General features: G+C 44.6%; 1 protein-coding gene across 1 annotated transcript; it reads right to left on the bottom strand.

Annotated features, from left to right (window-relative positions):
- Positions 1 to 2,852: 2,852 nt before the first annotated feature.
- LOC308136766 (calcium-independent phospholipase A2-gamma) lies at positions 2,853 to 26,035 on the bottom strand (the record flags this gene model as incomplete). The annotated part of the gene is made up of 9 exons (XM_080505244.1): positions 2,853 to 3,257; positions 6,285 to 6,480; positions 17,411 to 17,605; positions 17,986 to 18,043; positions 18,835 to 19,006; positions 20,114 to 20,208; positions 20,469 to 20,620; positions 22,394 to 22,543; positions 24,803 to 26,035. The coding sequence occupies 9 exons, from the start codon at positions 26,033 to 26,035 to the stop codon at positions 2,980 to 2,982; spliced, it is 2,529 nt and encodes an 842-aa protein (XP_080361370.1). The 3' UTR covers positions 2,853 to 2,979.
- Positions 26,036 to 26,044: the final 9 nt, after the last annotated feature.

The raw sequence follows: 26,044 nt of genomic DNA, 5'->3' as shown, positions 1-26,044 counted from the left end.
CTCTCGTGGGAAATGTTTGATGTCACTGTCATGTTGTGTAAAGTTGTGTTCGGAGAGTGGACGGCCTGCTTCGAGTTACTCGGGTTACTAACTTCCCCTAGCAACACAATCTGCAGATGTCTTCGAGATGGAATAATGACTCGTCTTCCCCCACAGTCTGTTGACTTAGTTTGAAGGCTCCACACTGAAACATAGAACACACTGTGCCTTTAACAGTAGGGATTCTGTGCGAACTGTAAACCACAAAGGAAGCTGCTGTGTGATTCAGAGTTAATCGTCCCACAAAATGAAATCTGTACTTTCTCTCTCTCTCCAAAAAAAAACAAGCATTTGCTGTAAACACAGAATCATTGCTCATTGTGGAGGATCCATAAGACCAAGGTACTCAAAACATTAGCAGGTGATTAAGCAGTGCAGAGACATTCTGTAAACAGGGGTGTCCTTATCACTACGAGCGATGCCCTTTTCATAACTCAGTCACTGCAGCACAGCTCCCAGCAGTCTGCAGAGGCAGAGAGCAGTTGCTTTGTCATGTAAGGAGTCTCCTCAATCTCCTGTCAATTACCACTAAAAGATATAGAAGACTCTACATTTCGCTGCTTTTATATCTCCTTCTGTAATGCCGTTGCCTCCCACATAATGGATAACGTGTGAAATGCCCACGCCCTGTAGCGTTTTCTCCTCAGGCCACCTTCAACGCCATTTGTTGTGTCCTCTGCCTTCCTTCTGCCGCCGCTGTGTTTTCATGCGTGTAAGCAGTCGGTGGAGAGCTGTGTCAGAGCATGGTGTTTATGCTGGAGGGAAATGTGATCCATCACTGGCCGGAGCCGTTACCCAGGTGCCTGAGCGCAGCCTTGCACAGTCATCTCATCTCCTTCCTCTCTCTCCTCTGACAGGCAGCCACACGAAGGGCTTTCAAACCAAACTCCCCAGAAAAATACAGAGTGTATCCCAAGCCAGAGGTAAAAAAAAAAAAAAAAAAAAAAGAAACACACTCCAATAGCATGTTAAGAAAAGTTACTCGCCTGTTGAGGCTGCAGAGTTTGCAAACTGAGCCGAGGATTGTGCCGAGCAGGTGAAGGTGCCTATCACTCCAGATCTATGTTGGAATAATGAAGCGGTTGTGAGAACACTTGGGCGTCTGCACGTCGCCTTTTCTGGAGATGATCCACGACATGCAAAAAAAGACACGGCAAAACCTTCTCACGTCGCAATCGGCTGATCTTCACATAATTAGGAGGCAGGATGTGGTGTGCTTCAGAGGCAGGTTTTAATTACACTCTCAGACAGGCTTCACACAGTACCAACAGGAGAATAGAGGAATTATACCGATGGGAGTAACATCTGTGTGCATTTAAACACCAGTCCTCCGGGATTGACCCACACCTTGTCATATTGTTAATACAGTACTTGACCCAGGTGTGTGTGTGTATGTGGTGGTGGTGGTGGTGGTGGGGGGGTGGGGGGGGGATGGTCTTGCAGTGCATCTTTCAGCAGTACATGTAGCAGCATGAGAGGATCATTTCTCATCACAGTGAATCACAAAAAGCAGCCATTTGTCTCGATCTCGTCCGTCAGATGAAACCTACAAGGTTTCAGCAAACTGGGTGGCGTGGGGGTTGGTTGGGGGGGGGGGGGGACTGAAACACACCACTTAAAGGTAGAATGGCTGAAAGAGGCTTTTGAGGAGTGGCATCAAAGGGAAAGAGGGCACAGTAAAGACAGAGAGGACAATGTGAATAGCCTGTGGGGGATCTATAAAACCACACAATCAGGCACACAATGATAAAAGCGTTCGAAACAAGTGAGCCTAAAGCACTCCGAGGCTAAAATCATACATAAAAGATCGTAATGACAGTGGGGCTCTATATGGATCCCTATTAACAATTATATATCCGTTTCTCATATTAATCATTCATATTCATATGTACAGTATGGACATTTTTTTAATACTGTATGCCTGAAATAGACCCTCTTGTACATTATACATATTACAGTATACATTATAATTTGCCAGTAGCTGCATTATTAAAGGTGCATATTTTAGTCATCACAATGGAGAAATGCCAAATGTACCAAGTGCACAGATTGACCTTGATTAGACCATTTTTTTTAAACAGCATTTACAATAATATTTTCTCTCTTTCTTTTCTAAACATTACGTTTCCAATGTTGAATGTCGGTACCTCAGCTTAACAAATATGGTTAAGTTGCACAAAAACCCCACTTACAAACTGCTACACAAAAATTCAGCAAATGATTAAAAAGTGCTGAATTGGAGGAGATGCATTGCTGCCATTCATACTTACTCGCTGTGTTTTTCTTTTTCTTTTTCTTTTTTAGAAACTATTCCAGGAGATATTCATGAGACTTAGATTATAAGGTCAAGAACACTTTCTCGCTTATCTGCAATGTAAATATGCAGCTGGTGCCAGCAGTCAGTCAGCTCAATTTAGCATAAAGACTCAAAACAGGGAAAGAGCTGTGTGGGCGGAGGCGGTGATTTGTTCAGCTCAGAATGATTCAGGTGAGCTGCTTCCTCGATGTTCCTCAGAGTCATTCCGTGAACTTTTGGCTGGTGTCTTCATATTTACCACGAGCAGGATGGACAGAATGGAAGCGTTTCCAGGCTACACATAATGCGTATTGAAAGGGTTCGGGAATCAGCAAGTCATGCGAAACATTTAACTTCAAGGAAAACTACGGCAAGTCGGCGCGCCGAACACGCTTTTAATGCCAAAGACGTTGCCGGTGAAAAATTGCCAGCTTCTGATCTGCCAAAACTGTTGGCATCTTTACACTGAAATCATCAAAGTCTGAAATGTGAGAGAGGAGAAAGGTAGAGTTTGCCATGTTGGTTGTATGCGACAGCGTTTCTCAGCGTTAGTCCCTGACTTGGACACATGACCTGTGATATTCAGCTAAGTTTAGAATATATATATATGTGTGTGTGTGGAGGGACAGTGGCTGGAGTTGGATTTAAAAGCCGGAGGAGTGAGAGGAAAGACCGTTGTACATGTGGGCCTTGAGCCGGCCCCACTCAGCCGCCCTCTGCATGGAGCTTTTCTCCCGGGTGAGGATGCGGGCGACCTTGCTCAGCTTCTGCTCGTTCCTCTCCAGGTAGCGGGCGCCCTCGGCCCGCAGCAGGTTGAGCTTGTCCTGGCGGCTCTCGTCCATGGAGATGTCCTCGCTCATGAAGGGGTTGAAGCGGAAGTAAGTGTTCGGAGGGAGGAAGGCGTCGAGCATGGCGTGAACCTCTGGAGGGAGGGAGAGGGGCGAGAGTCAGGCCGCGCGGGAAACCAAATCAGAGACAGACAATTAACTTCCTAATAGTCCCGACATGTACAAACACCGAAAAACGCGAGAGGGGGCGTGAGAAGTCGAACCCCTTAGCCTGTCAGCGCCGTGACAGCATTACATGTGTCGGTGAGTAAGCGCTTCGGGCTGAGAGGTTGAGGTAAGGCGGGGTGAGAATGTCTGGCTTGTCCGTCATGCCCGTTTCCATCCGCTTTGCATGAGCGTATTTAAAATCAACAACACACAAACGCAAACAAACAGGCAGCGGTTAACAAAACTGAATAAATGTGCCTGTAGGATCCAAAAAGGTGACACAGATTTATTTGACTATTTCTTTTTCTCCGCCTGCGTTCCCACAGCCACTGCGGAGTGGAAACATGGATGTTAGAGAAACTAGCTGCTTCTGAGGCGCTACAAAACTCTGCAAGAGGAGATTTATCTGGAGGTTATTTGGAGACATTTATTGACTTTCATTCCTTGTATTTGCATAGTCAGCGTGCTGCATTATTGAATTCTGGAAAGTTACACACTGAAGAGTTGAAGTGAGACAAAAGCAACTTCAAAAATCCTGAGGCGAGACAAGTTCACTTCCAATAACTCAGGAGGACAGCATCAGGGATTAGGCATCTTTCTCTTCCCCCAGTTTAATCTCCGAGTTTCCAATTCTTAAGGCAACCAGTCGTACATAAGTTGAAACTTCACCATTAAAGAAGGATTAACAGTTAAGACTCTGGGAAGTAATTAAATGTTAAAGTAATAATGAAACAGGCTTTTTTTTTCTTGTCTGCATCTGTACAACGTGGCGACGTCACAGGTTTTTTTTGTCTCGTCTTTTTAAGCAGAGGGGCGTAACAGTGTCTGCACCGTGACTGGTCAAGCTATCCACCCACTGCCAGCCTCTTTTATCTTCTATCAGCAACACCAGGAATGGAAAACCCAAATAATCACACGCAGAGTCCGGGATGATTGCATTTCCGTCACAGAAGTCTTTGTTGTGCCTCACAAAAAAAACAAACGCCCAGCCAAACAGATTGTACTGGGCAGCAGCCCAACATTTATTATGCAGGCTGTGGGACTCCGTCCGCATCCCAGAGTGTAAGCAAACACGTTACATGCACAACATTTCATTACTTGTCACCAAGAGTTTGCGAGAGGTTGTGAGGGCACAGCGGTTTCACGGCAGAACTGACCTTGGCTCATTTATACAAAATACATTTTTAACGACGCGGGGAGCCGGATCTTGCCGGATCCTATTCGGATACAGTGGCAATAAATATTCTTCGTGATGTTTTTTTCATTGGCGGGTCACCTCTGAGGTTGTGAATGAGCTGTTCAGCTCGGGGCAGGGAGCAGGTCCCACAGTGTCCATCAGCAGGTAGCAACGCTTTCAGTATTCGGTTCATGACAAGAATCCAGTGGTGGATCGTCACGTTGAACTCAATGGTTTCACCAAGTTAGTGGATTTATCTACATAAGAATCTTTCATCACTGTCAGGTGTCGGACACCTCACTCAAATCTTCCACACCGGTTTCTTAAAACTTGACTCGCTGCTTGTTTAGGGAGAAGTTTCAGGCCCGTTCCACGCTGCAGCTGTGTTTCTATCTCAAACAACTATTAGCTCAATCTCATATGTCCTCAACAACGAGCCAAGCTCCACCGATACAACCAAGACGAAGTATGAGGCTTCCGAAGCTTTTGAAATGGAGAAAATCTGTGATGAACACTCCGACTAATCTGCTGTTTCCAAATAACAAACCCGTTGGGGAGAGCGTAATCCCAAACAGGAGGAACAAGCGGAGAGAAGCATCTGGGTCAGACACTGCAACGCAGCGGCAAACGGGAGGCGGCCGAGCCACATTTCAGAACAGCAGAAGTGTCCATGCCTGGAGGTGAAAAGGAGACGGCGAAGTCGCCGCTACAGAAGGCCGAAGCAGAACGTATCGAGAACAAAGTCAGCTCACAAGTGTAGTATTTCCTAAACTGATCACATTTTAACCAAAGTCTTCATCTCAGGATCAATCTGTAAGGGAATCTTCAGTCTTTAGCAATACAAGGAAAGTCATGGTCTTATTTTGAAAATTTCGTTTCGTCTTTACTGATACAGCAGCACTGATGCAGCTGGCAAATCAAAGAATACAGTCACTTTGACAGATGCAGCAAATAATAGGGTGGTTTTTTTGTTGTTGTGGAGTACCTGACAGTGTTGTGAATGACACGTTGTGAAGAAGCACACTCCATTCAGGCTTCATCTTTTAACATTAACACATTGAGTAGATTATTACAAATACACAGCAATGACTCCTCTCTTTGAAATGAGCTGTTTTACTCATTATATTTGTCAATGGTGAAAATAGTTGGAGAGCTGCAGAGCTGCTGTCTCTTCCTGTGTCCTGTTCATGGAGCGTTACCATTTGTATCATTCATTGCTGTGTTATTATTGAGGACAACGTGAACCCTGAACATCTAAAAATGACCACGGCGTGTGACTGTTCTCAACATAACCCTGTATTCCCTGTATCTGATGTATGAGAAGCCTGAAATAAACAATACCTATAAAAGAGCTGTCTGCTGCCGTTTGTACGTTTGTACTTGATCTCAGATGTTTTGCCACTGCATCTTCTCATTGTAATGAGTTTATAATTCTTCCAATAACTGCAAACTTTAGATGATAGAGTGTCTTCATAAGCTCAACTTAAAATAATTTAATTAGACCGACTTACACAACGCAACCAGATCAAATAATATGCAATATGAATTTTACAACAATACAGCTCTGTACACGACAGAAGCAGCTTAATTAAGAGATACGATTAAAAGCAACACAGTAGTTACATCCACAACTAAGTCAATTACATATTTTCCATAACTCTTACAAAAATAATAGTTACTCGCACTTTTTGGAAATCAATACCAATTACAGCTCGTTACGTTAAACTGACTTAGAAATGACACAGCACCTTTCACATTGCGCCTCAGCGTCACTTACCCTCGGTGTCGGTCGCGCTGCTGATGACGTTGGAGAGTTTGGTTTTGAGGCTCGTGTACGTGGCGCTGTTATTCCCGAGGGTTTCGAAGCGGCCCGTACCAAGCGAGACCACACACTCCAGGGGCGCGCGGGGCCACAAACACCGACACTCGTGGATGGCGAGTGCGGTGGGGTTGTTGATGAGCAGACCTCCATCCTGTGCACAGAGCCGAACAAGTGCTGCGTTACAACAGATCCCTGTGAGTGGCGTTTTACGCCGAGACCAGCCAGTGAAACCAATTAAGTGGGATTTGAGACCCAAAACCTTTCATGTGTTTTAATAGTCAATAAATGTAATTTGTGGAAAAAACGTGTCACAATATGAAAAGAAGAAGGAAAAAAAAAGGAAAAAAAAGAATGTGACGTTATTTGCAGAGCTGCTTGCATTTCTACAAAGCGCAGAGAAAAACTGTTGTGTGTTGCCCCCCCCCACAGCCCCCACCCCATTTCCCCTTCTTTCAGTTTCACACAGACTGGCTTTGATATTGAACAGCCGCCTCGGAGTGCTGTTGCTTTGGATCCATATTGTACCCAAGGCAGTGGGGGGAGTAGCTGGAGAGTCTGTGGGGATTGTTGAATAGGCATGAGGCAGAGGGGCCGCGGGGCGACGGCCTGGCAGCGGGATCAAACACACAGGGGCCACTCCTCATTAAAGAGGCCAGGCTGGGAGGTGGAAGCCGCGGGGCCCCCCGAGCGTCAAGGGACACACCAGAGAGAAGATAGCTCGGTTACGTGACCGTGTGTATCTGCGTGTTTGATCGAGCTCGTGCTTGTTAGGGAGTCGGTGCATACAGTATAATACTGTGGGTGTTTCCGTCGGTGCATGTCACACGGTGGGGCTCGGGGAGGGGATGGGACGACTCATCTTCCCGGTGCACTCGAGCACCGCTGCAGCCTAACGGCAATTTCTATACCGACGGTGGGAAATATGAGGGCGGCCTCCAAAGGCGAGGGGGTGCTCATCATCTGGGGAACTGGACTGACAAATTGTATCATCAATCCAAAAACCAGGAAAATAAAACTGCGAAGGGCAGGGGCTATTTTAGTTAGACTGGGGGGCAACATATAACCTAATAGCTCCCATGATAGCGGATGCTGTGTGAAAGACATGGTAGCTTTCTGTGGAAAACTAAAAGAGTCACTGAGACAAACCACTAAACATGAATAAAAAAAAAAATTGCATTTACAGCTAAATCCTATTCCTATTCTAACGGTCTAAAGCTCTGAAGTCAGGCACAGGAGTGCAATACAATCTGTCCAAGTTCACATCTGTTAGGCAAACAGCTGATAATATAGCCGAATAGCAAGTAATGATGAATATAGTGCGATTCCATATGAACTCGAGGAATCAATGTCCCCACACTGCCCATAGGCAAAAACACTGGTGTGTGTCGACGTGTCCGGGTGTATACGTATCTCGTAAGCTGGGCACCCTCCAAAGATAAAGTGGTATAGAAGATGGATGAGTGGTTTGTGAGTGTAAATGTCAAACGTGTTCTGAAAGGTTGGACATGTTCTCTTAATTATTCCTAGTTGCAATTATTTCTTAGACAGCCTGTGAGACGGTCAAACATGTTCACACAGACAGGGTAATTTAGGGCTGCCAATTATCCTCAATCAGATAGTTGTTGAACACTTTTAATCTCAAAACAAAATGTTCAGCCTCATTGTCAATTGAAGAAAAAAAAAAAGTCAAAGGGTAGTCCCAAGTCTGAATACCAAAAAATGTGGCAGTCAATCCAATAGTTAACATATTTCTCTATGAACCAAAGCAATAGCCTCATAAATAGCCTGATAAAAGGACACTGCGCTCTATTGAGCTGGTAGCATGTGTAAAAATGAAGGAATGTGAAAAATGGCCACGACAAAAGTCCCCAATGCATCTGAGTCACGGTTCCCTCTGAAGTGGGGGGGCCGGGCTGGAAGAATCAATCTGTTATGACAATGAGCTGCATGAATCATTTATGAATCAACCTTAGGGTTAGCTAGAGCAATCATTTCCTGGAGAGCCTTCGAAAGCACCCATCTCACTGGTGGAGATGAGAAGTCGCACAAAGAGGCGCCGAACTCACTCATAAAGCATAGAGAAGTGCTGAGGTGGCTGTTTGTCCAAAGCACATCAATATGCACCAGTGAGATGTCTGGCAGGACCATGAAATGAATCACAGAAGAAGAAGAAGAAGAAAAAAAAGAAAGAAAAGAAAAACAAATATGTCTGGGTTGGATGTTGCGGTCCAATAGAGACTTTGCTGGGACTCGCTGCAGTGGACACCAGGCGGACCCAGCTGGAAACAAAACAACTAAGCACTTTTCTTATCACTCCCACCACTAAGAGAGGCTCCTTTTTCAGAACTCAGAGGCAATTATGGCAACAGTCCGGCCCCAGTTATGTGTTCTTTGTGCTTATAGCCGGGGGCAAGTTACACACACACACACACACACACACACACACACACACACACACACACACACACACACACACACACACACACACACACACACACATACACCCTGTGTGTGTGTGTGTGTGTAACAGTAAGAGCTAAGTGGGCAGCGGTCTTGCGAGCGAGGAGCTGAATGCTACAGCTTGTCTCAGTTTCGGGGCACCTGCTGAGGAGATGGTGAGCATTGGCGTTGCCTTTCAGAAAAGTCGATTTTGAGAGTGAAGCAGTTCTCATCATTGAGAAGAACCTTTGCATTCACCAGCTTTCTCTACAGGTGTCAGACACTCAGGTCTTCCTGACAGAACACAAAGACGAGAGCCGCGGTGAATAGTAAGGCATGCGCAGGCTGCACTGGCAGTATTTCGTTTTTTTTGAAAGCTTCTTTTCAGGGATAACCAAACTTGGCTGTTTTCCACATTCTGACACGACGTTTTCTGGAGGGCCGGGGTATATTTGGATGGGGAGTTCAATCACATCTACTTGGAGTGAGCCGTTAATGAGTTGTGCATACACGGCAGCCTGACTGGAGCTGCCCGTCAAACTCGGGAGTCAAGACGAAAGGCAAAGGTCACGTCCATTGATCAGGATTTAGAGCTGTAAAGCTACAGAGAGTTACAATGACTCGATCTCACTGTGAGAAGATATGCCATGTGCCAATGGATGAATGTCCTGAGAGAGAGAGAGCGAGAGCGAGAGCGAGAGAGAGAGAGAGAGAGAGAGAGAGAGAGAGAGAGAGAGAGAGAGAGAGAGTGCACACACCCCTGTCATGTCTGACCGGGGTTTAACCCCTCTGAGGTTAAACTTTTATCAGATGCAGATGAATGCCAACTTTGAATTCTGGCTTCCTGAGAGTCTTAATGATTTCCTGTGACGGCAACTCTCGATTCCGGTGGAACCGGTTAGTGAATACTCCAGAGGGCCTGTCTGGCCTCGCCTTTGCCCTGCAGGGTTTATTAGCTGATTCACTAATCTGCTCCTTGTTTGGTTTTTTTTGGTTGGTTTTTTTTTTTTCGCTATACGCAAACGTAGCACGTTTTTAACTAATTAGGGCTCCGGCACCTTGGAGAAATCACTTCACTTCTTCAGATTGCCTATTAAACTAAAATATGGCTTCAAAAACACATTGTTCTCACAGCATACTCAATAAAGCAATTCATAGAGAGAACCGCGTTTATATAGATTGCCATTTGAGTTTTTACCTTTCTGGAGCTAATCTTTATTGTGCCACTTAAAGGGGAACGCACTGATTTGAATGGGAAAGAGGCGCCATCGTCAGGATCAGCAAAAGTCATTTCACGCCCCAATGTATGTCAGCTCCCATTAGCCAGGACAACGAACTTCATCCTCTTCATTCAGCCTGCGCGTCTCCGTCTCCCCTCTACAAACCCGCGGGTAAACCTCAATGCTCGTTTGTGCTGGGGTCATTATGGGCGGCCAGCAACACAGAAGAGAGAAGAGCGGTTGCTTAAATCTAAATGAGGTGAGCGGTCGACCTACATCTGGTGCAGCATTCACATCTCGGCTCCAATGAGCAGCTGTAGTCATTACGCTTTCTCCTTTGGCTTCTTTTGACAGAGCAGGACTGAGGGGCACTCGGCTCTGTCATGATTTATTATGAGGCTCTGTCACTGAAGCTACCCTCTCTCAAAGGAGTAATTAGCGAAGGATTACATAAGTCGTGGGCATCTGACTATGTGCCTCACAATAACCATTCTGTTTTCCAGAGATGGCCATTCAGTTGATAAGCCAGTAATTACGCTACTATACAGAAGTGTGCACTCAATACTCAAAACTGGATACATCTTTAAAATTGATGCAAGCTGCTTGCACCATCTCTGCTGTTCTGCAAGTAATAGCCAAAATAAATCTGCTTATTGAGCAAAATAATTGGCCTAAATGGCATCCAGCCGATATAAAAGGCACCATTGTTCCCAGTGAGGATGAGAATGCGATTGGTATGAGTGTCACTCTTAAGTGGCGGCCAGGTCAAGTCAGAGGTCTTCATGGCAGTTTATGCGATTACGTCGAAGAGCTTTCCACTTGGCCTTTTATGCTTTATAAGCTCCAGAGGTCATATCGTGGTTCAAATTGTCTTCTTTAGTTATTAGCAGAAAAGGAACCCATCTGTGGGAGTAGTGGCTTCGCCCCCGGGCAGCCACAACAATTGAGATCTACTGCAGACCCTTACCTTTTCCCACAACTTCTGCGAATACAGGACCACACATGAACACGCCATATTAAAACAATGAATCACCCCTGCCAGCTGCGGAGACTGTGACCATTTGTGGAATGTTGAAACAATAATGGCTGCAAACCCCATTTGACAACAATATATTTAAAAGGAAAATGTTGACCTCATTAGCGGGACAATTTCAACCCCATCTTGCAGCTGTGTCGCGACACAAAGGTGAATGGATGCATAGCAACACATGCGATGAAATGTATCCCAATGGCGAGGCATCGTGATATCCGCTAAGAACTGGTAACTGACACATTTTGAGTTCAAGCAGAATTTCGACCACCAGAATTAGCTGGCAAGAGACATTGACGTTACTTAAAAACAGGGTGTTGATTTAGGCTCTGGTTCACTTTTGGTGGAGTGAAAGTCTGGAGAAGATACTTGACCTTTTACATCATAGAGACACAGTTTTGTTCTGCCCCCCCCCCCAACCTCAACCCCACCCCAAGAAATCATGTGGAAGCAATGCAGCAAGACGTCTAAATCTGACTCGCTGTGTGCAGGGAGGTTAGAGGCAGAAGATACAGCAAAGCTTCCACACTGCACTCAGTCAACATAATCAGTGAACCAGGCTAATCCCCAAACAAGCGTGCCAGTGTCATCAAGTGATTGTGCATGTGTGAAATTATACAACAGGACAAAAAAAAAAACAACAGTAGTCAATTGAAAGGACAGAAGTAATGTGACGGTGGGAGAATCCCTGTGTGAGTTCAAACTCGAGGGATAAAGATCCTGGGCCCGTTGAGGGAGAGGAAGCCGTCTGCAGCGGGACGTGAAGCCAGAATTCAGCCCCCCCCCCCCCCCCCCCCCCCAACAGCCCCGAGGCCGGCCGGCTTCTCGGGACTTGAACACAGGAGGAGAGAGTGGCTAAAAGCTCAGAGTGATCCTTTGTGTCGCCACCCTGGATCTTCTACATCCCCGCTGCTTCATCTCAGTTAACACTACGGTGCTGAGTGTGTAATTTATGACCAGAAACTTTTCACCCGGAGGCCTTTAAAAAGGACGGGAGAAAAAAAAAAGAAAGAAAAAAAAAGAGGAAGATCCAAAAGGTTATGATTTCCGGAGCTGCACTTTCAGAAGGCCACTTAATTATATAGGACCCTCTGCCATGTTCATTTTTTCTTCTTCCCCGTCAGCTAAATCTGCCACATTTTATGTCTTCTCAAACTAATTTATGCCTCATTCAAATGGAGACCAAAAAAAAAAAAAAGAAATGTGGGAGTGTTGATTTGACTTGCTCCATTTCTGGCTCTTGCAGCAGAGCACGGTGTCGCGTCGCAGCTCTGAGGAGGTCGCTCTGGGAGGTGGTGGCCCACCCATACCATGCTTCCCATCACATACTGGCATGGGTGGGAATAAAAACAAGCACCCCCCCCCCCCTTCCCCCATTCCTCCGCATCGCCACGAGAGACACCATGGCAACTAGGTGGAAAACATCAAGCCCTCCTCGTCATTTCCACACATGCCCTGGCATCCAGCGTGAAATGTCTGAAGTCGTCTCCCTTTTTTTTTTCGCTGTTCTTTAGAGCCGAGATAACAGCTTTAATGTGGAACATGCGTCTCCACCCTCCTTCATCTCCTCGGTTTTCCCACTTGTTTTCCCCTTGTTTCCCCTCACCGAGATGCCCTCTCCAAAGCCACGGTAGCAAGTGTGAGACTGTGATAATGCCACGGCGGCTCTGCTTCAAAGGTCTTTACGCCAAGTCACAATTTCCCCCCCGAAGTTAAGAGTCTGGAACTACTCCTACGGTTCGATCAGATCTCCATCCCCGGTCTGCAGAACCACACCAACATCAAACAACAATCGAGCCGCTTCAAGCGCTGCTGGGGAATCTCGGCCTTCGTTCAGCACATGGCAGGGTGACTTTTGCACTCGCCGTACAAAAAGGGGGATTGTTTGGAGCTTGAATTAAGCGGAATAGTCTGTGGGCGTTAATGGAAGAGGGTGCGATGACTCACTCCCGGGGGAATCCTGACATCATCCAAACAGCATGTTCTGGTTTGAAGTAGTTGGTGAAGAAAGTCGGCAGATTAAAGCATATTAAAATGGATAAAATACTAAAAGGATCTCATTATGAATGCTGTTAATTGATTTCCTGCTGGATTGCAATTGGAATTGTATCCAAAGTCAAATTGAAATATTTGAAGTTCAAAGCCAAAGGTGTAGCAGTAATTACTATTTATGAAGTCTTAAGAGATATCAGAAAACTAAAGCATCGAACCAGCACAGGAAGAGTTCTGCCAATGGATCGCATCATGATGGATCGACAAAAAAAAACAAAATGGAATGAGGTAAAGCATGTGCAGCTTGAGAGTCAGTGGCCAGGTAGTCTCATCTTCACACACTCTGTAAACCCATGGTCTCAACTATGTTACCATTGGTAAACGTAGAATTTACTGAAACCTGCCATTTATTATTCTGTTTGAGATTTTACTGAATTCAACAATGAATGAATAAACACATTCTAAATGCTTCTGTAACGATCGTGATAAAGATAATGTCTTAACTACAGCAATAAAAACTACAATTATTGAGAAAAATTCCCCAATGATAAAGATTTTCAAAAAAATATCTGTATTTTCTGTCACGTGAAAAAATAATGTCCATCTTCAAACGTGGCCAAAGAATCAAAAAGAAGGTGAATTTCATATTTCAGTAATTCCTTTGAGGATGAAGCTCCGGATCCACACTGCTGTGACCAGTCAGTTTAAAGCAGGTCGGTGTGAATCAACGTCAGCACATCAAAGATTTCTTCATATGGTCGGCAGCAGGCGTGAAAAAAACATCGAGGCTGATGTCAACTTACAAGCCCTCCGCTGACATGCTGGCATTGCTTTATTGGAAGAGAGGTTTCTGGAAAATCGTCAATCAGAAAAATAAAAAAATATCGTTTTCAGGGAAGACAGTCTCGATTGAAAGACTGCAAAAAAATAAAATAAAAATACATAAAAGACCAACATACAAAATCATCTTTGACCTGTTCATGAAAAGCTTCCCCAGGATGTAAAAAAAGAAAAAAGAAAAACCAAAAACATTGACATGTATAATATTAATTTCTTGTGTGAGGAGCGACAAATATTTCCTGACCCCCTTCTTTAAAATTCCTGGCTGCAGCTCGATTCAGAATATAATAAAAGAGACACACAGAGAAAAACTTCAAGGACTGGATTCAAGGAAACAACAAAAACAAATGTTAAAAAAAAAAAATAAAATTTAACAAGCGAACAAAGACTCCTGTCACAGAGGAAATGCCAGCTGAAGCCGAGACGCAACCTCAAATATTCTCTGTAGATTTATTAGAGTGAAAGGAGCCTAAAAAGCGCAAAAGAGAACTCGTCACCGAGTCAAAACCGGAATCTCTCTTTCCAGCTCCATTCCGCTCTTGCATCTGCAAGTTGCTTTTGACAAAAAATATGAAAGGGAAACCAAAAGGCTTGTAAGTGATTTCCCCGTCAGCTGCGTTAAACATATTAAACCACCGATGGTGCCTCATCTCCTCACAGTGTGAGCGTTGCTGCTGGCGGCCGACTCACACAGTTTGGAGATGCAGCCCCGTAATTAGATTGTCTGTGTTGTACTCTAACGAAGCAGATGTAAGCGTCACACGGCTGCCTGCGATTGGTGGAGGAGGAGGGGGGGTTTATTGGGCTAATTTATGCGCCTTGGAGTGAAGGGAGGACCTGCTCGACGGCATGCTGGGGAAATCTCCCACCACAGGTGGGTTTTCATCAACCAGTCTCTTTCATTCGGTCCCTCTGCACTTCCTCGTTCCCCGACGCCGTAGAACACCGCTTCCAATTAGGAGTGTCAAGCTCGCCGACACGGGAGATTGCCTTTGATGTAAACATATGCTCGTTCGCGTGTTTGGAGACGGCGCTCAATTCCTCGGAGTCGCCGTTCTTCGTCTGTGGTTTTGAATGTCAATTCAAGGAGACGGTGATCTTCGGATTGTGGCGGGTCACACGGAGGAAAACGTCGGCTGAATACTCAAAACGCGAGGGAAACGTGACAGCTTGCAGAGATGCGTCGCTTCTTGACAATTCAGAAATGAATCCCCCGCATTCTGCAAACGTTTCCGTGCGTTAAAGCCCGGGGCCCTCACTTGAAGTGAGCGTTCAGAGTAGAGGAAATATTGATTCGTAAAATGTTGGGAGTGGATTGTGGCGGCTTGTTATGTTTCTGTATCCTAATGTCGATTAGCGGGGATGGATTCACGCACATCTCTCGACGACTCTACCCCTCATTCTCCTGTCAGAATGCGGCTGCCTGGAAATAAACACTGGCAGGAGGGAAATTGAGTTCCTCCCTCTCACTTGCTGTGCAGAGGATTTTTCTCATTAGGCTCCTCAAAATCCTGCAGACTCTCCACCATCGTCCGACGCCAACCTCACAGAGCACTTTAATCCAGCAGAGCCACAATAAACCGTGCAGTCCTGTGGCAGAGGGCTGCAGTTAAATTGTCAGTGTGTAAATGTATTGTGTTAATATGAAGCAGAGTGTAAAAGGAAAAAAAAAAAGCCTTTGCCGACGTGAAAGAAACATTTGATCGGAGCTATTCTCGCGGCCAAGCAAAGATCCTCAAACACCCGAGTCACAAACGCGACGTGTGCCTTAAAGTGTTTTCGCGATTATTATCCTTGAATTGTTACGGAACAGGAGAAGAACTATGACAGATCTGCTGGAGGCAAAGTCATAATCAGCCCTGCGAATCCATTCAAAGTATAATTTGCAGAGAGATTTGCATTGAACTAATGAACTCGCAAAATGTGTGACAATTCAAGAGCGCCAAGTCAGTTAGACGGAACCACACTTGAGTCGACCATACTCATTAAAAGACACACAGTTGAGTTACAAACTTTAGAGACTTTGTTTGTTGGGCAATTATGACTGCGATCAATTAATACGAGTCAGACAACATGTCAGCATCAGACATGTAATTGTCTCTGTGCGCTACTAAAGAAAGGGATTGATTAAACAATGTCATCGTATCTCAATGGTGGCCTAGAATTTAGTGGCGCGGGCCTGTAAGTCATAGTCCATTAGTTCTAATGCCACCCACACTCATCTGGGAGCAGTTCCAGCAGGTGTGCAGCAGATCGATGGCTCACCCGATGCATGCGTTCCATTGTTTTTGTACTAGGTCTTGTACGACACAAGATTAACCCTCGAGTTAATCTCCTTAAAAACTCTGGGGGTGATTTTTGAGTGCTTTTAAATCTGACAAACAATTCAAATTCAGTTGTGAAGCTGTTGGCCAAAGTGAAGCCCTATCTTCCCCACAACGACTTTGAGAGAGTCATACAAGCCTTTATCACATCTGGATACTGCAGCTCCCTGTATATTGGTCTTTATCAGATGCCTCTTCGCCGGCTCCGGCTGATACTAAATACTGCTGCTCGACTTCTAACAGGGATAAAGAAACAAGAGCACATCACTTCAGCCTCACTCCACTGGCCTCCTGTCCAATTCAGAATTATTTTTCAGATTTTATTGCTTGTTTTTAAGGTGTTAAATAGATTGGCACCTTCTTATTCATTTGAGCTTTTACATGCTCATGCTGATGGTCCTCAAAGTCCCCAGAACCAGACTTTGTAATTCAGGTAACTCTGTATTCTGTACTTTTCCTCACAGATTATGTCTGGTTTCACATTTAAACTGTATAGTACTTTGGTTAACTGTGGTTGTTTTTCAAATGTGCCATCTAAATAAAATTAACCTCCCTTGGTTCCGGAATGGGCTATTTGAATAAACCCGACTTGAATCCGTATGTCAGACATCAAATCCACTTCTGGGTTTGTGTGTGAAACACCAAAAGCCTGTTGAATATTCCGAGTAAAGGCATCCCCCCCCCAACTTATCCTCTGAATATAAAACAGAATTTAGTTTAATCTGGCAGCGAAAAATCAGAAAATCCAAATTTTAGAAAAATGACACGAAAGAAAACATCAAAAAGAGAGTTCCTTTTATTTAGATTTTTTTAAACTATCACAACCCTCTGAATGTCTGTGCCCTTGTACTGTTTGAAGGTGTTTTTTTAGTTTTTTTCCGATTGACATTAACTAAAGTGCTGGGTTTGTGAATAAAAATGCTCGTCACTTTGAAAGGCCGCAAAGAAAGAAAAATAAAAGGCCTGACAAACAACGTTCAACATCTATTATGTTCGACGATTCTGGGATTTATTTAAGTGTAAGTAAAAGTGCTCATGTGAATCATCCTCAATAAAAGCTTCGGCTAAAAGCTTAACGTAGAGAGAGAGAGAGAGAGAGAGAGAGAGAGAGAGGTCTAATCGTGTAATCTGCACAATGGAAAGTGGCGCGAGAGATAAATTGGGACGATTATATCACTTTATCATCAAGTCCATCCTGACCTGTGCCGCCCCTGCCCTGCTTCGGATGGGACTCACCTGGTGGAGATCGTTCCCCAAGGTGAACTCCTGGAAATACCCCGGGGCGGCCGAAGAGGCTCTGATGGCCTGCCAGAGCTGATGATGGCAGCCCCCCAGGTAGTGAGGGGACAAACCGGGCAGCAGGTTGTAGTTTCTGAACACGTAGGGCTTCAGAGAAGTGCCCCGGTTCACAATGGTGCTCACAGCTGCCACCTGCAGGCGAGGGAGATAACGCACACGCGTGGACGCATTGGCTTTTCTGGATAGAACAACACTTTTCAAGGAAAAAAAAACAACAACAAAAAAAAAAACCCAAATGAAAACAGGTTATAATTTCCAGAGCAACACTGTGACAGATGAATTTAATATGGTCTCTGAGCCTCACAGGAATCTCTTGTCACACCTTCAAATCCTGTGAGCGCATTCAGGACACCACTGGCTTCAGAGGCTTTTCCTTTCGCCTATCTTATCAAACTATGCAGGTGAGATGGAGAAAGAAGTGTTCTTTCAGAAAGCAATACAAGGTGGAACTCTGCGAGTCGGAGCCACGGAACAGAAGGAGAGACGAAAGGACATCATCTTTTCAAACTCACCTTGGGGCATTCGGGGTTTCTGGAAGTCTCCACCAGTAGGTGAGAACCCATCTTCTCTCTGTGGAGGAGCAGACGGGTTTTGGCTTTACTGAACCTGCGCGCAACAACGATTGTTTAACGACTCGTCTCGTCTTGATCGGCTGAAGTAATCAGTTTATTACGCACAATCACACCTTGAAAGGCGCATTGTACTGCTTTCAAAGCAGCTCCAACAAAGTGTGGATTTTTAAATTGAAATGTTAATCGTGACGAAGCATACACTGTTCAACATTCGTTCCAAGGAATTTCAATTTGAAGACATGTTTTGGATACATGTCAATTTTGTTAAAACTTTGTTTTCAACAGAAACCACGGTTTTGTTTTTTTTCTATCAAGTTGTGTATGATTAGTGTATTATAATTTCTACGCCATCATGACTCCAAAAGGTATTTTGACCTTCTTGTGACTCAGGCAGTCGGATTTATTTTGATTTTATGGCAGAAGAACTGTGGAAAAATGTGCAATAAGTGAGGGCCTCTGCCAGTTTCTGGCAATTCTTCAATATTTTGGTTTTTGACAGTACTGAGAGGATAATTTTAACAATGTGACACACTGGTGAATCCTGTCGTACTGCAGAGGTTCTCCAGACGGTTTTAAAGATGACGACATCAGCAGAAAGCTGTGTTTCTCTAATTTCTAGTAGTTTTGAATCTTGTAGATATCATAAACAGCCCTTATGTTTTTGTTTTGAGAAGTAGGCATGACAAATTCTATTGGTGGTGATAAGGTAGGAATATTATGAGTGAGTCTGTTTTTCAGTTAATTGTTCCACAAAAGCACAGTGTCAGGATGAAAACCATTAGAACTGACTTGAGCATCTTCTCCCAGGCCTCGCTGTCATAGAAGGCATGCTTCCATCCCATCTTCACCGTGCCCACGATGACATTCTGCTTGAAGACGTCTGAACCGAGCTTTCTGTAAAGGTCGTCGCACTCGTCAAGGGGGATTTGGAAAACCCCGAGCATGAATCCAAGGATAGCGCCTGGAGAGAATAAAATGCAAAACAAAACAGAAAACAACATTGAAAGAGGAAAATGACTTATCCATTCAAGAAGACACTGCCGCAAACGGGAAAGAAAAAATGCTTTGGTTGTTCCATGTGACAGGCATCAAGGTCATCTGAGACGGGAACAAAGCAGCAACACGTAAAGCACAGCTGGCTTTTGTGCCATCTTAACAACTCCCAAGATGCAACACTACAGGGGCTACAGTTCAAAGAATGATCACCTTCAAGATTGTTCACTTTGTGTGAAATGACCCTTTGATGGCCGGTTGTAAGGTGAAGAGATAGAATGAGTTTTTAATGAGCAAAAGATGAAAAGGCGTTTTGGCTGCATTTTCCTTCACGCGACTCAGATTTGCAGGATTAACCAAGCAAAACAACACTACGACGGGCAGTATCAGGCCTGTGCGGAGAACGTGTGCGATCAAAGTGACCAGATTGTCTCTGACAGGCTTTAAATGCACGATCACAGTTTGATTTAGGAAGCGGAGTACATTAGCATGCACAAACATTCATTAACTCTGAAAAATAAAGTCCTTCCAACTGGTGCAGATTAAGACGGAGAGCACTGGGAGAACCTGGGGCAAACAGAAACTTCTGGGAGAGATTAAATACCAATGTGTTCTGCAAATAAAATGCAGTTTTCAGTTCTGTCGTGAGAGACAACCAGGACAGGACGGAGACGGCTGGTGCACACCGCCCCCTTGTGGTGCTTTTTAGAAAAGAGTCCAACCCCACTTTGGCTTATTATGTACCAATTCTTAAACAGATATATTTAACATAAAAAATATATCGGTTTAATATGTATCAATTCTTAAACAGATATATTTAACATTAAAAATACTCATTGCATCATATATTCTTTGACTCGCGTCTCCAGCAGCACACTCGACACGAGCACGCCGGTCGATTCTGCTGCTGGAATTGAGGTCAAAATACGAGCAGAGCAACAAATGGGTCACTGAGCGATCTGCGCCGGCCGGTGCGGCCTGCAGCCTGCTGACCGCTGCACTCTGCTCTCATAATCCACACACAAACACAGGCATGCGCGACTGTACGCAGAAGTAGGCCAGGAGGGTCGCATACCTGTGCTGACGCCACATATATAATCGAAGAGTTTGTAAATGGGTTTGCCGGTCAGAGCCTCCAGTTTGTGCAGCGTCTGCAGGGCAACAAGTCCCCTGAAAGCAAGAGAGTCAAACATAAACATTGACAGACGCATAAAGCGCTGAATCCTTTTCAAGAGCGCAGTCCCACCGGGAGGGGTTAAACCATCTTTTATGCGGTGTATTTTTTGGAATCCCTGTCCGTCTGCCATTGTGAAGTGCTTTTAAAGATTTTCTGACATGGCCTTGGCTGCTTTAAAAGCTCTTTCAACTTCAAAAGGGCTTGACAACTGTGACTGACATCACATGGGTAAGGAAGGAAGAAAAAGAGCTACCTTAAACCTCCGCCGTCTATAGACAGGATCCGTATGCCTCGGCCTCTAACGGGTTGATGATAGCCCACCAGTGCCAGAGCCTCTCCGACGGCCGCCCTCAGACCAGGGTCGCTCGCCTGCTTCAGACGGAGCAGGCAGGGGATGACCTTCTCCTGGGGGGAAACGCATCAAACATGGAGGTCAGCGGTGGGGAAGGAGAAATGCTGGGAATCCATCACAATGGATAATCTTCATTGCAGAGCATCAAATTGCAAGCAGGTGTGACGACATGAGGACAGAAGTTACAAAGCTGTGGCAGAATTCAAACATGAGGGCCTCTGAATCGACCTTTTGAAAACTCGTGCACAAAATATATTCCACTGAAAAAGAAGTAATTTAAACAAATTAGATTAACTGGCAAGTCAATGCAATTATTCACATGAATACGATGATTACTCCTCGCTTCATATATTGTCCGACTAGCTGGGCATTAGTTTACTATCAAGCCTGGTAAAGCCTCAGAATCAGAACCTTGCTTGCTTATATGATTTGGCACAAGACACTCCCACCTTGTCACAGTTCTTATAGCACAAAGTATAAGCTATAAGTGAACTGAAGTCAATTCAAGAGTAAAATCTGTTATTACTATTGAAATAAGTGAGTTCGGTTTGCATGTTCTCAAGAAGCATCTGAAGAATGGATTCAATTCCTGTAAACGTAATAGTTCCAGTCGTCATGTGAGGCTTACTGACAATGTGATGAATGAAGATAAGAAAATGTGAACGTTTTTATTACTTTTTAGCTCATTTGTTTTGCTTTATTTAATATAGTTTTTGACTGATGTATATATTGTATTATTCCAGTTGTATCATACCTATAATAACTGCAGGATACTCCATGTTTTTTTGTTTTTTTTGCCGGTTTGGGCTCATTTATACTATTTTGCCCTGTTGACTGGTGGACACTGTCCCTGTCAAATAGATGAATTAATTGAATTCGGTGAACTGTAGGGATATAAGATAATAACAGGTATGAGGATTCATCCAGGTAAGAGTGACAGATTTCCCCTGCACGTTGCGACTCTCCTCCCCTGCACTCCCTGTCTGTCGCACTGCCTCCGTTCTCCAAGCACAGCATCTGTCGGCGTGCAGCTACACAAACAATCAATGCATCCTTGAATGGCAGCTCATCCGTATGCATCGTCTCTCCCAGACTGGCTGTGCACTTTCACATTTCCGCTTCACAGGTGTAATCGAGACTGGATTTAGCAAAGCACCCACAGTCTGTAATTGGAAATGAATGCACATCACACCTTGAGCACTAAAGAGAACGGAGGCATGAATATTTCCTTTTATAGGTGTGAATGTGGCACAGCTTGAGAAAGCGTGTGTGTAAATAAAACATGAAGGCTAAAGAAACTATAAAGAGACTGAATAATGTGGCTCAAATAAATGTGTGATGAGCTCCTTGAAGACAGTGAGGTTGGATAATTTAGAATCAAAGAGATGCTGCCAACACGTTCTTTTTATTTTTTTAGCCACTTGTGATTTGATCAAAAATGATTTCCCCCAAATACCTGGAAGCTAAATACTGTCCTTGATTCTACGATACGTCAGTTTGACCGAGTTCCTGAAGCGGTCACCTATAGATAAGGTCGGGACATAAATAAATTGTACAGCATTCCGCCTGCATACACTGGCATTAAACAAAGAGCAGCACTTCAACCTGTTGCCCCAAAATGACAAAGTGACATTTAACATGGCACAGAAAGTTCCTAAACACACGCGCGAGGCCGCTGTCCACGTCATTTAAACACTAATGCTGCGACTGATAAACAACTGAAGCTACAAACAACTTGTATATGAAAACGGGCTGCTGTAAACGTGACCTTCACACCACAACAAGGTTCCAGTGAGTTCCAGGTTACTCCAGAGCAGAATCCTTACCTTCACTGCAACAACCTGAGTCTCTGGAAACTCCAAGAGATGGTAGCTTAGGTCCTCCACCCTGTTGATGTAGACCCTCACATCTGTCGCCCTGTGGAGGGCTTGAACCAGAGCCCGGGTGCGATTGTCCACACTCACCCTGGCAATAATCTGGGGCAAAAGGAGCAGACATTTAGAAACTCTGTCAGGAGAATATAAAGCCAAAATTGCTTGAATCACTAGTATTAGCAATCATTAGTACACAGAGACCAACGAATGTTAACATAATTGATATTTCCTGCCTAAAGCAGCGTTTCCTCCAGAAAGAAAGCCTCCAATCTCTGGTTTGCTTTAACAATAGTGGGGGGGGGGGGGGGGACACTGTCAATAAAGCTCTAAGGTTTTTTTTTCCCCCTTTAATTATAGTTTTCTTCACATGTGAAAACAACATTTTGACAACGACAAAGCAGGCTCAGGCTCATTCTCCCTCCGAGATCTCAGACAACTCCAAACACGATCCCACACCCTGGCTTGGGTGCCGCTTACCGAATACACAACTTCACACAGGTGGGAAAAGTACTGAAAATGTGTACTCAAGTACAATTCCTATTACATTGCTTAAAAGTAGAAATAACTCATCAAAAGTACGAGAAATTACTTTTTAACCTCATTTAGTTTTTTGCATCGTCACTAGAATTTTTATATGTAGCTGTAAATATGATCTACAGTCAAAGCCACATCTCACACAACACTTCAGTTTAGAAATATTACACGATGACAAACGGAAAAGGTCAAATGTGCCCGTTAAACCAATAAACTGAGAGAAATGCAAAAGCAAGGGGCTTGAATAATTATTCAAACCGTGAACAAACTCAATTGTGATTTGAAAAGTAGGGAAGCAGGTCACATGGTGTAAATTTAACACACTTGAGTGAAATTACAGGCTTGAAACTTCTTTCTACTCCTTTTCAGACATGTTAAACTAGATATATGTGTTATATGTGTAGTTATGTCGGGAACATGTATGTTTAATAGTTATAGTCTCTTATTTCCTCTCCTCTGTCTCAAAGCCTGCCACTGTACAATTTCCACAAGACGACAGTCAAACATCATAGTTAAGTAAGTTTCGTTGGTTTGTTTACACTGAATTGTATACCATCACATGAAAAGATGTAAACAAGTAGCTTTCTAAATGATCTCACCATGTTATGTGACAAGACTTGCAAAACTTCCAAAATACTGCATGCTGGGTAACAAATACACCCGTGCCATTTCTGTAGCTGTACAACCAGTCAGAAAATGTTTAATGGAGTCAAGCAGCAGCAAGCAAAACTTGATGGCAGTTGCGAAACCTAGTCCATTATTCCTTTCGTGGTGCTCTGTGCTGCCGTTGGGCGTCAGCTGAGGTGAATCAAAGATTGACTCATAGAAACACGACTCGATATGCTAAACTTCGAGAGAGGTGAGGTCCTTCCAGTTTATACAAGATTGTTTGCTTTCATCTGCAAACATACTCCCGAAGCTTCCAGGATTTCATACTTGAGCTTGTATTTTGAGGAGTGATATGTGAAGGGTTAAAGGCTTATCGCCTCATAAAAACAGGCTGAGATAATATAGAGATAAAAGATGCAGCAGCAGCAAAGACTGTTATTGTTGTAGATCAGGTGTATGAAACACATTTTAGTTCAGGGGCCACAAACAGGCCCAACGTCACCTTAAGTGGGTCGGACCAGTAAAATAGTGCCATGACAACCTTTACATTTACAATTTATATTCACATCTTTTTATAAAATGAAGTTACCATAGTGTCCTTTTCAGTTGTTCTCCGGTTTGTTTGAACTGTGCTCTGAATGTTAAAACTCTACAGTAAGTGTAATCAAATGGCTGCTATGATCAATCTAATTACATGTGGCTGGAAAGTCACTAAGAGTTTCAGTAATTTTAAGAAAGAATTAACAATTCAGGCAGTTTATATTGTACGTGATTACATAGTCAGCACTCTTCCCATCTCTGTGAATGTTAAATATGTTCCACAATATTAAGACCCGGGTCAGCTTATTCAGCAGACACCTTCAACATAAGGAGGTTATTTTTGAAAACAGATTCCGAGAACTCGGGCAGCATGTCGACACACTGCTGTGGATAAACATATAGAATATCGAGGGTGCTGATCGTCATGTGGACAGCAGGCACTCTGTTACAATGCACCAGACACTCAGCCCTCTCTATGTGTTGCTCAGACAGACGCAGTGTATCCCACACAGACAGCATGTGGCTTCATAGCATAAACATAAACTGTTTAAGGCAGTTTGAAAAAAAAAAATACAATGTTCTGTGGTACATAAAGAAGCTTTCATTTCTGAACTGTCTCTTAATTTGACTTGAAAACGCACATTTTACCAATGAGGCTTTGCTTTATTGTACACCAACCTTTTCTCTTTGGAGTAGAAGCGTCTTTGCCTTCTCCTCAGCGGCTCGCTGCTCCTTACTGACCGTGATCTCGGCTTGTTTCAACGACTCCTCCTGGGACGACTTCTCCTCCACCGCGGCGACTTTGGTCTCCGCTGTCCTGAACTTAGGAACAAGGGGAGCGATGTAGTTCCCAACAAATGCTTGCACTGTCGGTGCGGAATAGGACAGGTACTGCCCGAAACTCCTCTTGGAGGAAGGTGGCGTCACAGGAGCGGCTGAGTCCGTTTTAACCATCACTGACACGGACTTTGAGGTCTGTTGATCCTGAGAGGAGGCGGGGGATTTGTCGGAATTGTCCCCTTTCTTGTCCTGAGTCTTTGTACTGCTGTCAAAGTATGAGTTGATGTGATGGGCAAGGTAGGTGTAGGTGTCATCCAGGCTGACTGAAAATGTGCTCGGATGAAAAAGTGCTGCAGTTTGTTTAGAAGTTGAGCTTTTGTTCTCTGCGTCACTCAGCGCGGGCTGAGGTTCCTCTTGCTTCCGAGCACCGGCTTTGACAGCAGGAACGACACGTCTCAGTCTTTTCTCCCTAATTTCATGGCCAGTTGAGGCTGTGGCGGCAACATTCGCTTGGGCAGGAGTGTGCGGATGAGTGGAGGTAGTGGTTTTAGCTGGAGCAGCTGGAGTGGAAGGAGAGGTAGTGCTGGAGGATGAGTGAACAACAACTTTTGGCGTCGTTGCCGTGGGCGGCGAGGAAACATCGACGGGAGCAGGAGGGACTGCATCCTCCTCCTCTTTAGGCGTGATTTCAACACTGGCCTCAGCTTTTTCTCCACCCTTTAATGCATTAGGTCTGAGTCGGGAGATTTTCGACAGGAGATCTGTGTGTGTCCCGCTCACAGCTTTAGAAACCGTGTCCAAAGTGCTCCTGACCCGGGACATGTGTTGGCTGAGGCCGGCCGTCCACCGAGAGGCTGAAGTGTTCGGATGCACGGTGGTGGTGTGGAGTCCAAGGCACTGTCTAACCTGGCTGGCTCTAGACATCCATCCTTTTCGCCCCTTGGTCCTCAGATGGTGGAAGCGCCTCCAGGTGAGAGAGCCCGCCTTGTGACAAACGGGCTGCTGATGCTGTGCGTGAATCCTGCAGTGAGCTAGGGGAAGTGGTGCTGCTGACTTTCGAGCATGAATCTGCCATAAAATAAATGTTCTCCTTGCGTTTGCCCAGGTATTTGGAGTACATCTATGACTCATTATTCCATT

This window comes from Blennius ocellaris, assembly GCF_963422515.1.
Source record: "Blennius ocellaris genome assembly, chromosome: 11".
Lineage (NCBI taxonomy): Eukaryota > Metazoa > Chordata > Actinopteri > Blenniiformes > Blenniidae > Blennius > Blennius ocellaris.
This window is presented reverse-complemented; position numbering and strand designations above follow the sequence as displayed.